The sequence below is a fragment of the Schistocerca cancellata genome, chromosome 5, assembly GCF_023864275.1.
Source record: "Schistocerca cancellata isolate TAMUIC-IGC-003103 chromosome 5, iqSchCanc2.1, whole genome shotgun sequence".
Lineage (NCBI taxonomy): Eukaryota > Metazoa > Arthropoda > Insecta > Orthoptera > Acrididae > Schistocerca > Schistocerca cancellata.
Window position 1 is genome coordinate 273,454,273 of NC_064630.1, and position 13,325 is coordinate 273,467,597.

The 13,325-nt window shown below is 39.1% G+C and overlaps 1 protein-coding gene across 1 annotated transcript in view; it reads left to right on the forward strand.

Moving 5' to 3' along the window:
* LOC126188864 (uncharacterized) overlaps positions 1 to 13,325 on the forward strand; it is a 245,249-nt gene that overhangs the window by 194,899 nt on the left and 37,025 nt on the right. The window contains exons 12-13 of the mRNA XM_049930512.1: positions 391 to 448; positions 11,249 to 11,697. Of these exons, the coding sequence (XP_049786469.1) occupies positions 391 to 448; positions 11,249 to 11,697 (507 nt within the window). The remainder of the gene's footprint in view (positions 1 to 390; positions 449 to 11,248; positions 11,698 to 13,325) is intronic.

A 13,325-nucleotide genomic window follows, 5' to 3' on the forward strand; every position in this document is an offset into this window, starting at 1 on the left:
ATAGTTTATATCCGAGAATTGCTGTTGCCAGTAAATTACTCTGCATGCATGTCTGCTGATTTCATATGTGCTTGGAACTACATTTCAACAGACCCAAAATTTGCAGCTTCTCTTGTAAGTTTTGTACTTTCTTTGTAAAACACTTACCTCATTTCCTACAGAATCTGAGGAGGTATATATTGTTAAGTAAAAGAATTTTTTTTCTGATTATCTTAAAGCTTGCACTAAATGTGAAACATTTGACTTGTAATTGTAATAATGTCCCCGTATACTGATAAGTTGTATCTGCTTTAATTGTAAGAATGTCCCAATTTGCTGATAAATTGTATCTGCTAAACTTCACTTGAGTGTATCTGCTAAAGTTCACTTCTAAATGGGTATTTGTTGCAGGTGCTGTTAGAAGTCAACTGAATGAAAAGCAGCTACGCAAAGTGCCAGACAAATCAAGGTAAGTTACATGATAGTGTTAAACTTCAGTTGGGTTTAATGACTTTTGTCTAAACCTCTTACCAAGTGACTGTAACACTTCTTTACAAAAAATTACACAGTAGTCAAACCAATAATATAGGCATTGTAGTGTGTGTGTTATTGCACAAACATCCACATAGTAGAATACAGTAGCTGGAGATTTAACTTGGTGATTTGTGGAAATTTTGAACATGATTACAATTGGTTATATATGCACACAAATTACCATTTTACCAAGAAGTTGAGAACATATAGAAGCCAAGCTGATGAAGCCTGAACACAACAAACTTTACCATTGAACAGTACTGTCAGTAAAGCTGTCTGGCACACATATGAGTTGCCACACTCCAATTTAGGCAAGAAACTTGCTTTTCCACTTTTTCTCCCAACAACCTGATTATTTCATTATTTCTCCCAATTTTTAGCTATCATCAGACATAATACTTTTGCTTTGCAAATGATCCACTCAAGTTTTTTTGGCCAGTAGTTGGAAGTCCTTCACTCATTAGTCGTTTTTAATCAGTATACATATCGAAGTTTATAGAAGTTAGAAAGTCGTGCACAACCTATATATCAATTGTTTTTCCTCACTCTCGCACTTTTTCTAGAATATGTACTCATATTGCTCAGTGTTGTGCTTTTGTTTGGACTTGTGTTTGTGTGTTGTCATTCTGCTTAACTGAAGTCGCATATTATTCAGTGTTTTTATAATATGTATAAATTGTTAGAGTGGATAATTAAGAATGCTGTTTTATTACCTGAAATACAGAAAGGTTTTATTTTTGAGTAAGCAGTTATTTCACACGTATCTTATTTGTTATTTTCATGATATTTTGATTTGGTGTTTTATTTCTTGCTATGGTAAAATAATAATAATAATACTAAACTTCTGCCTTGAAGCAGTATTTGGAACAATTTCTGTGCAATTTTGAGTCTACGAAATGTCCTTCATTTGCATTTTGTACTTTTTGCCAATGTGACATTTGCATAGCACTGTGTGGAAAAAACGATGTTTCAAAGTGTGTGGAAACAAAAAGTCACCAAGAAAAGTTTGTAAATAATAGTAGAAAAATGGAATTCAGTGTTAAAAGTGGAGGTGACTTTTTAGTGTGATGGGCCGTTACAAGAAGTTAAAGCCGAAAATAAGCTGATAAAAACTTATGGTCAAACTGTTAGAACAGAAATAGTTGGAAGATTAACTGTTTTTTATTGTGTGTTTCTGTTCATCACACCCCAGTCCACGATAAGTAAGGGATTGCCTTTCCCTTATTTTATGAGTCAATGTTTAGGATAGTTCTAGTGTTTATATTTGCATTTTTATACCTTTTATATATCTTTGTGACATCTTAGGGAAAGATACCATTGTTCCGAAATTATCTGGAAAATGAGCCGTGGTTTTTGGTCATATGTACCTCCTCATATTTAAAACTGAATCTCACAATTTTGAAAGTTGGCATGTATATCTTTTAAACAATTTTATGTGGCTGCAGAATGATATGCCAAGAAAATACTACAAAATAATGTAGGAAAATAGCAGTCACAGCTCCTTCCTTGAGCCTACCCAATTAAATATATTCTCAGGTATGGTTTCAGTTGCCTGAGACTGCAGTCGTGTGTGTGAGGTGTGTGCGTGTGTGTGTGTGTGTGAGAGAGAGAGAGAGAGAGAGAGAGAGAGAGAGAGAGAGAGAGAGAGAGAGAGAGAGATAGTGTGTGTGTGTTTGTGTTTGTGTGTGTGTGTGTGTGTGTGTGTGTGTGTGTGTGTGTGTGTGTGTATGTATTTATTGTTGACGAAGGCCATAATGGCCAAAAGCTTTAATTGTGAGAGTCTCTTTGTTGTGCCTATCTGCGACTCAGCATCTCTGCTGTATGTATCGTTACAATATTTTCAATGAAATTTTGTTGTCTGTCTTCCTTCAAGACATTGTTTTCTTGCAAATTTTTGGTGTGGTGTATATGATTAACTTAGACTTCCACAGTAACACCATCAAGAGCTTTCTCGAGTAAATTCTGCGTATCCTTAATTCTGAAAATGCAGTTCCTTTCACTAGTACAAATGCAGTTTTTATTGGGTTGTATTGGCTATGGTAAGGATGAAGCCCCAGAACCTCTTGACACATTTCTCCAGCTTGGCAGTCAAGTTCCGTGTAATGTGTGGCACTTGTGACTTCCTCCAAGATTTCCACTTTTGTGTAGCAGTCCAAAATGTAAACAGTTTTACATGCTAGCCACTGCACACTTTCTTCCTTCTTTGTTTACATCTCCGCTCAGGGACTGGGTGTTGTGATGTCCTAATCATCATCATTTCATCCCCATCGACACGCAGGTTGTCGAAGTGGTGTCAATTCGAAAGACCTGCACCAGGCGAACGGTCTACCCGACGGGAGGCCCTAGCCACACGACATTTCATTTCATTTTCTTCTACATGACTTATCTGCAGTTCATACTTCAGTACATGACAGAGAGTTCATCAAACCACATTCAGGCATTTTCTCTACCCTTCCACTCTGACAGGATGCAGGAAAAATGAACTCTTAAATATTTCCATGCAAGCTCTGATTTTTCTTATTTTTGATCGTTTCTTCGTGTGTAGGTGGTCACCAACAAAGTATTTTCACATTTGGAGGAGAATGTTTGGGACTGAAATTTCATGAATAGATCTTCTCGCAATGAAAAATGCCATTGTTTCAATGATTGCCTGTCCAACTTTTGTCTTATATCCATGCTAATCTCGCTCTATTTCGCAATATTACAAAATGAGCTGCCCTTCTTTGAACTTTTCAGTGCATTTTGTCTATCCTATCTGGTAAGAGTTTACTCCTTTTGATCAAATAACCATCCTCTTAACCACATAATAAACTTAAATACGAATGTTTAGTTACAATCATCTTTCCATGATAACTGCTAGATTTGCTAGAAGTAAATGTTAGCTTTTAATTTTTGATGAAGCCTTATAGTGATGATCCTTCATGACAAGCATTAAGAGAGTTTTCTTTTCCAGTTGGCACTTTCAAGTCACCATTGCACATTGAAACCTGCTAGATGTACTTGCTGGTTGTATCTTGATTGAGCCAGGTCTAGTCAAGATAAATAATAGGGCAATAATATCTTCTCATAAAAAGTGCCCTAACTGTTAGAATATCAGATGACTCCATCAGAATACATCTTCCATCTTTGCATTTTACATACCTGAATCCAAACCTTTTAGAATATTTCCAACCAAATGGTAGCCCCCCTCTGAAATCAGTCTTCTTGTGTAAGACATATACTGCAATATGCCATGTGGGATACTAATCACAGTCATAAAATTCCAATACAATCCATCTAAAAACTGCAAATTTCCTCTCTACATGGATTATCTTAAAGGTCAGAGGGAAAGTAATGCACCATGTATACATCTCTCTTTATTTGGCTCCTCAGTCGTCCAGATAGTGACATACAGTAATCATAAACATCTAAAATTCATGGTATGCATTAATATAATCATGAGTCAACTTAAGATTAAGATGAAAAAGAATTTGTTCCTTTGAAAATGGGCGTAGCCAATTGTACGTACAGTGCCTTGTAGAATGTAAATGTACAGCTGCACTTTCATTCTCCTCTCTCTGCGAGAAGTCTTCTGAAGAACTTCACATGGTACATTAATTGTGCTACATATTGCACTTTTATTATTTTTTGCAGAATAAGACAGCGTTCCGTGATCAGTTACAAGCTTATTGCTAAGTAATATACTTGTACTTGCAGCATACAAACATGTTACATATGCACTTATATCTGAGCTAGTGTTTACCATGTTTTAAAATTGTTTATACTTCCAGGTTATGTTTCTGTATCAACAGACACCAACACCTTTACTGTTCAGCAGTGTAGAATTATCAGATGATTTATCATATCTGTTAATACATAACTTGACTTGTCCCATATCCTTCAGCCTCTTTCATCTTGATGGGATGTACGGACCACAATGAATGAATGTTTACAACTTGGGAATACCAAAAATCCAAAAATCACATTAATCCCTTGTCTGGCATAATCATCATAACCAGTGTAGTAAAGACAAGGAACAACTTTTCAAAAATCGTGTTGTGTAAAAAAAAAAAAAAAAAAAAAAAAAAAAAAAAAAAAAAAAAAAAAAAGAGAAGGAATCATTGTGTGAGTGGACAGTTTTAGCAAAAAAAAAAAAAAAAAAAAAAAAAAAAAAGTGAATACAGAATATGAACCAGGGAACAAACAAGAAAATTAAAACCATTGATAGAATGATTCAAGTGTCTGCTCTAGCAGAATAGAAATGCAGAAAACACAAGTCCAAAAACAATTTATTGTACTCACCAAAACGAAACAATAACACAATCTCCAAAAAAAAACAACAGACTCGATCCCAACTGAGGATTGTCACAAATATAAAATAGCAAATAATAATAGAAACACCAGTCTCTTCACGGGGAGAGATCACAATAACAATTCTACAATGTCAAGATGCTTATCAACTATACCAAGTCCATCTGCAAGAGATCGGCCAGCTAGAAGAGGCATATGGCTGTGGCTGCCAGGGTGGCAGCTCTGTATACTTCCAATCAGTGCGTCAAACTGTCCTTTGCCGGCAGTAGGCCACCCTATAAAGCCCGTTTGGTGGGTATATCTGCTGGAACTATTTGCAATCACATGCCTGGCGTATCAAAGTAGATCCTGGGATAACTGCGACCTCTGGTGAAGCTGTTAGTGGTCCCCTGCGGCTGTTGGTGGAGACCTGGTGCTGTGTTGTGTTGTGGCCACCGGTAAATGTTTGCGCTGACAACACAGACAACATAGGTTTTCTGAGTGAATATATGTCCTGTGATGCAGGCATCCCACGTTGGTTGGACGTGAAGTGGGATGCCGATGCAGTAGGCACTACGATGTATGAAATGGGCGGCATCCAGTGAGAGATGAGAGAGAAGATCTGCATTGGCATGGAGAGCTGTGGCCAGAAAACAGATGTCATAGGAATATTCCACAAGGAACAGTGTCCAGCGCTGGAGGTGGTGAGCAGTCCTTGTGGGGATGGCAGACATAGCACTGAAAAACGAGACCAGAGGCTTGTGTTTGGTGTATAAGGTGAAGTGACGGCCTTAGATGAAATCGTGGAGTTTCTTAAACCCAAAGGTCATGGCCAAGGGCTCCTTCCCAATTTGGCTGTAGTCACACTCAGCTGGGGATAGCATTTTGGAGACGAAGGCCACCAGGAGCTCCACTCTGTCGATGATGTGAGACAAGACGGCCCCCATGCATCGGCGGTCAAGGTGAGAGGCTTGGTGGGGTCATAAGGGGCAAGGGAAGCCTGTGTCAGGAGAGAAGAGTTCAGACAGCAGAACGCCCTATCACAAGCCAGCGACCATTCCCATGTAACATTCTTACGGAGGAGGCGGTGAAGGGGTTCCGCCACAGCTGCGGCATGTGGGATAAAACGGCAGTAGTAATTGAGTTGACCCAGGACTGACTCGAGCTGGGAGATATCCTTTGGGGATGGCAACTGCTGTATAGCCTCGACATACTAGGGCTTCGGTAGAATGCCGTTGGCACTCAAAGCATGGTCGAGGTAGATCACATGAGGAACAACAACAAAAAAAAAAGGCATTTCTCCTTGTTGCAATGTAAGCCGGCACCTTGAAGAACATGGAAGAGGCGCCAGAGATTACGGGCCAAGTCTGGGGTTGAGACAACAGCAACTAAGATGTCATTAATGTAGTTAGCCATCCACAGAATGTCTCTTGTCAATGTTTCCAAATAGTGCCTGAAGATGGCCAGAACACTGGCAACCTCAAACGGGAAGCAGTTGTAACAGAAGAGCCCAGAAAGGGTATTGATTACCAAGATTGTCTTCGACGGCTCATCCAAAGGCAACTGGAGGTAGGCATCCCGCAGGTCAGTTTTGGCAAACTCCGTGCCGCCAACCAACTTGGACAGGACATCATCAACCTTTGGTATGGGATAGGAGTCAATAACAGACCGAGCCTTGACAGTTGCCTTAAAATCCCCACAAACGCGAAGAGAGCCGTTCAGCTTCTCAAAGACCACAATGGGTGTTGCACAACGACTATGGTGGACTGGGTCAGGATGTCCTCAGCCTCTTGGCAACAAAGCTCCTGCTGTAGTTTGTCAGGGAAGGCGAATGGTACCGAGCGAGCCTTCTTGATCTTCAGGACCACCGAGTGGAGGAGTTTGATATGGGCTTCGAACTCAGAGACCCCTGGAGATATGGCAGAGAACACATTCGGGAATTCATACCACAAATTCCACTCATTTCAACTAACTTACTATTCAGCTTTAAAAGGCTGAAATTTCCAGTAAAATTTGCATACAGTATGACTATCAATACAGACAAGAGAGAACTTTCTAATGTTACAGTGTGAATTCAAAAGAACCATGTTAGTCACATGGGCACAAATATGTAGCATGTTAGGGTGATGGATAACCACAAAAACTTATTCATCTTTGCACCCAGAAGCAAATATAACAATATACTGTCCACAGCTCGTAGTCTTGCGATAGCGTTCTTGCTTCCCGCGCACGGGCTCTCGGGTTCTATTCCAGATGGGGTCAGGGATTTTCCCTGCCTTGAGATGACTGGGTGTTATTGTGCGTCTTTATCATCATCTTTCATCCCCATTACGGTCGCAGGAAGGCAACGGCAAACCACCTCCCCTAGGACCTTGCCTAGTAGGCGGTGCAGGTCTCCTGCATTATCCCCCCCACTCCACGGAGTATGAGACCTCCTCATCATCATAAACAAAATATCCTGAATATGTCAGAGGCCATACAAATGAGGTGAGTAATTGAACACATTTTCCCAGTTTTGGAAACAAATGGGAAAGAAAGACCAAGAAAGTGGATCCTTTTCAGCTAGTAATATGTTAACATTTGTGAGGTTGCTGCTTCATCTACATGTACATGTACATACTCCACAAGCCAAGGATGGGGATTGCACTGTTGCTGGTTCCAGGTGACAGTTACCGTAAACGCATACATGTGCTCTGTGCCTGATGAAAGCGTGTATCCTGCAAATTATGTTTATCGCTTGCTTGTGTAGAATTTGTTGTGCACCACCATCATCAGCCATGACAATTTGCAACAAATGCAATAAAAATTTACTAAGTAACTCGCTACGTGATCATGTGTAATGCTCGCATTCCATACAACATTCATATCAGAGTGCTCAGTACACAACTGAAAATTGTTCATTTGCTGTCAGAGAATCCATGACACAGGTGCACAGAACAGGCTCAAAGTTGACCGCCATCCTTTGTGACCCCAATTATAGTCATTTACTTTCCTGTTACACTCACAAATAGAGCAAGGAAAAATTGCTGCCTTCCTATGAGCCATAATTTATCGTAGCTTCATGATCCTAGCCTGAAATGTACATTGGCAGCAGTAGAATCATTCTGCAGTCAGCTTCAAATGCTGTTCTCTAAATTTTTTCAGTAGTGTTTCTTGAAAAGAACTTCACCTTCGCTCCAGGGATTCCCATTTGGGTTCCGGAAAAATCTCCATAACACTTGCATATTGTTTGAAACTGCTGGTAACAACACTGAATTGCGTCAATGTCTTCATCCAATCTGACCTGGCGTGGATATCAAACGCTTGAGCAGTGCTCAAGAGTGGGTTGCACAAGTGTCCTGTATGCACTCACCTTTACAGATGAACCAAACTTTCCCAAATTTTTAAAATAAACCAAAGTCAACAATTCGCCTTCCATACTACAATCCTTCCTTGCTTGCTCCATTTCATATCACTTTGCAACATTATGCCTAGATTTTTAATTGATGTAACTGTGTTAAGCAGCACTCTACTAATGCTGTTCAAACATTACAGTTTATTTTCTTACTCATCTGTATTAACTTACATTTTTCTACATTTAGAGCTAGCTGCCACTCATCACAGCAACTATAAACTTTTTTGTCTTGTATCCTCATAGTCATTCAACAACTACACTTTCCAGTACACCACAGTGTCATCAGCAAACAGTCACATACTGTGCTCATCTTATCCACCATATCATTTATGTGTACAGAACAGCAGTCGTATCATAATTCCCAGGTGACCAATGTCTGTGCTGTTTGGTTCCCTCCCCCCAAATCAGCCAATCAACAATTCCCTGGGTGACTCCTTAACACCCTTGTCACTGAAGAATACTTTGCTGTCGATAACAACATTCAAGGTTCCATTACTTAAGAAGTCTTTGAGCTACTCACATATCTGGGATCTATTCTGTATGCTTGTACCTTCATTAACAGTCTGCAGTTGACCACCATTTCAAATGCTTTTCGGGAATCGAGAAATGTGAAATCTGCCTATTGCCCTTCAGCCATGGTTCCCTGGATATCATATGAGAAAAGAGCAAGCTGAACTTCATGCAAACAGTGCTTTTTAAAAATATGCTGATTTGTGGAAAGAAGCTTTTCCTGTCTTAAGGAAATTTATTATATTCGTACTGAGATTATGTTCAAGAATTCTGCAGCAAACCAATGTTAAGGACATTGGTCTGTAATTTTGTGGGTCTGTTCTTTTACCCCTCTTATATATAGGAGTCACCTGTGCTTTTTTTCCAGTCACTTAGGACTTTGCACTGGGCAAGAGATTCGAGACCAATGCAAGCTAAGTAAGGGGCCAGTGCTGTAAAGTACCCTTTGTAAAACTGAATTGGGATTTCATCCAGACCTGGTAACTTGGTTTCAATGCTTTCAGTTGTTTCTGTATGCCAGAGATGCCTGTTACGGTGTCCTCCATATTGCAGTCTGTGCAATGGTCAGTTGATGGTATGTTTGTACTATTTTCCTGCATGAACAATTTCTTTAATGTGAAATATAAAACTTTGGCTTTCCTTTTGATATCTTCTACTGCCGCACCAAACTGGTCAGTAAGTGGCTGAATAGAAGCCTTAGCCTTGGTTAGCAATTTTTTGTGGGACCAGAATTTTCTCAGGTTCTCAGCAGGACCTTTTGTTGAGAATGACAGTGGTAGTTGTTGTTTTCTTCACACATCACTCCTTTTTACAGCAGTGTGAATTAGTACTAACTTTTGCCTGTTGTCTATTTGTGCATTCTCTTTTGAATGGAGAGTGCGACAGACTTTGCTTCCTCAGCATTTTCTGGATTTCATTGCTAAATCATAGTTGGTCTTTTCCATCCTTAATCCACTTTTTCGGCATCTACTTCTCCAGACCACAATTTACAATCCATTTAAACTTTGCCCATAATTTCTCTTGTGTCCATCACACTGGAACTACACGTCAATTCCTTGTCTAAGTAGGATGCTAACTACAACTTATCTGCTCTTTCTAGCAGAAATACTGTCCTATCTTTCTTGATTGATTTATGGACTTAAGTTACCATAGTCCCTATGGTCACTAATCCCCGTCTTTGTACTGACGCCATCGATAACGCCAGGCCTGTTTGTAACTACAAGATCTAAAATATTTCCATTCCGTTGCATGTGGTCTGTCTAACGAGCTGCTTATGACAGTTTTTGGAAAACATGTTCACAAAACTGTCTGTACCCCATACAGTGAATCCATAAACATCCCAGGCTATATTCGGAAGGTTAAAGTTACCTCCTGCATGATCTGCATCACATGTGAAAACTACAATGAAAATTCTTTAGAAGTTGGTTTGTATGTTGATGATTGCCAGTCTCTAATCTAGTTTTACTAATTTCTGTGCTGGCACAAGCTGAAAACACTACAAACATATAGTTTCAGAGACAATAAATCCATTTCAAACTTAAGTGCATTGCAGCAACATATCGGCGTGCACTCACATTCTGTCCAAGTACACCATCAAACTGAATTATGCTCATTATTCACTACACAATTTCCCTCTTCTCTCCTGTCCTCTTTAAAACATTGCACAGAAACTATCAGCTGTGTCACTGGCACAAAATAAATTTACTCACTTTGTGTGCAGCAGTGGAGAGTGGAGTTACGTTTATATAGTGTGTAACAGGAAACAGTCCAGGAGTCAAAAGGGGGTCCTCAGAGAGTGTGTGTGTGGCAATGAAGAACAAAACTACGTTTTATTTGCAAGTTACCTGAAGCACAATGTATGTAAATTAAGGAACATTATACAATAGGATTTACAGAATAAGACAATGCAGCTGTTGAGATAGTGACCTTATATTTGGGCGAATAGAGTTGCTCTGTCTGGCCACCCTGATTTGGGTTTTCCATGTTTTTCCTGGATTGCTATGGAAAATGCTGGGATGGTTCCTTAATCAAGGCAGTGGCTGACCAGCTGTCTTGTCTCCATAGGCTACCTCTCCTATCTTCATAAAGCATTTTATGTACATACTGTGTGTTGTATATTTTGGCCTGTTGATCTGCACTGTATTACATTGACAAATCCTGTATCATTGTTTGGTGATCCAGGATGATATTAGCTGTTCAATTGATTGCTGGTGTAGCTTGTGTAAGACTATGAAGGCAAAATAAAATATATAAATGCTTATTTCAGTTCTCAGTTTTACCATCAAAATTATGTTATATTTGTCAGGAAGAAATTCAGTTGGAGGCAACAGTTCACTTTACTTTATACTTCCATAATGAGCCAGCAGCATCAGCCTTGCATGCATTAGTAACATACAATATATTAAGAGATAGCTAGTGAATACATACATAAAAAATCCAAGTGCATTGGATAAATTGCCATTATCAACACCTCCTGTGCATAACAGTCTCCATACGCTGACTAGTTCATTTCTTTATATTCCAACCAGGCTTTCCCATTACATATAAACATCTATGTTTCAGAAAGAAAAGTATATCAACAAGTAAATCTTCTCCTGCTGTTGCGTCACCCATGAAAATGGCAGCAGAAGCATTAGAGGAAACCAAAGAAGCGGCAGCAACTCAAGGAAAAATACTAAACAATACCTCTAAAAGGAAAATTTGTAAGAATGACAACAAACAGCCAAGAATATCAGTCCTGCAGTCTTCTGATAAAACTGAGCCAGGTGTTACGTCACCCATGAAAATGGCAGGAGAAGCATTGGAAACCAAAGAAGCGGCAGCAACTCAAGGAAAAATGCTAAACAATACCTCTAAAAGGAAAATTTGTAAGAATGACAACAAACAGCCGAGAATATCAGATCTGCAGTCTTCTGATAAAACTGAGCCAGGTGTTCCCTCCAAAGATGCTTTAGAAACTTCATCAAGGAAAACTGAAAAAAGTGAAAAAAATAAACCTAATTTATCATTAGGTAAGTAACAAAAACACCCCGTGTCAAGTAAATTGACAACATAAGTAACTTAGGTTTATTTAGATACCAACTCATTTTCCTCCACCCTCTCCATTTATGTCTCTTTCTGTACACCTAACTACACTCACCTGAAAACCTCTCAATGCCATATTGGTATATGAGATTATTTAGTGAGCAGAAATTTTTATGTCTTGCTTAACAGATCTGGGGCAGAGCTATTTGTGGCTGTGAAAGAAACCTGAACTATGAAAACATTGGAAAAAGAGGAAACTGGATGCATTATATACATGGTACTGTATACCAGATCAGAATAACAAAGTGATGGACAATTAGGCACAGAACAAAGCAATATAGATAGTCTTCCATTATCAGCACACTCAATATAGGCACAGCAGCAACAGCTCTGCAGTTCCATACTGATACTTTCTTATGTTTTCCATTAACCTGTAGTACCAAGTTCACCTCAAAAGATGGTAACTGTGATACTCGCTATCAGTAGTAGCCTGCAGACATTCTTTTTCGTAGTACAAAGTAAATTGGCTCAAAGAAGCAAAACATTTGCTGAAACTGAATCTCAGCAGTTACGTTAGTGCCCATAATTGCCGTTTGCAGAGCGATATGGCAATGGTGAACAAACAGGCAAAATAGAAAACATCACCAAGCTCATTCTTTGATCAGTTGCCGCTATAGTAGCTCTCATGTGAACAACTAGGTGTCAGTCACTTCATTATTCTGATTCGAGTAAATAAGTATATCAAAAATTTGAATAGGCAGGTGAAGCATCAAATGAAGAGAAAGGAGACAGAATAGGCAAGGAAAAGGAAGTCTGTGGGAAGTCCCTAACACAAGAAAGGCCAGGTTGTGGGTAATTTGCTATGGCCTCTGGGATAGTTAACTTAATGTTGAAAGGAGCAATAGAATGAGTAGTTCTTGGCTCTGACAGAAGTTATCAAGAATTTTTGATATAATAGGTGCATGGAGCTGAAAAGATTAGCATAGGTTATTAACAGTTGGAGGATTGTATCAAGCAAGTCAAAAGAGTAGTAATGGTAATAATAATAACAATAATAATAATAATAATGTCAATACCTATGAAATTAACTGGTTTATTAACACTTTGGAGACCAAGCCCGAGCATAGCTCGGGTCCCAACTTTGTGTTAAAAAGACCACGCTCGAGTATAGGTCGGGATGCAATTTTCTCAGTGTGCGAGTCACCTATTGCTTCAAAAATGAATTCATTCCATATGAGGACAATATACAGATGTCTCGTGATCTGCCCCTTGACTGGTGCTGCCTTCTGTTGCCGATTTGTAGAATTATTTTGAAAGTAACTTAGCGAATGCAACAGCTGCTATCAGGAATAGCTGACCCAATATGATTGCATTGATGTAATTTCGTGTGTCCTCATTACATTTTGCTGTAATTCTGCTACAAATTTTGTTGAGTGACCAAGGAACTTTGGAAGCTCAATAGGAAGAAATTGCTTAACTCACCTCACATTTTTTTCTTTGGAGGATAGTTATACTTTCTGTCATCATTAGTTTCATATTTGAAATCTTTCAAAGAACTAAAGAAAATATGAAAAATAAATCTTAAAAGCATGGTCCTCTTTTTAGTATGTGTTAC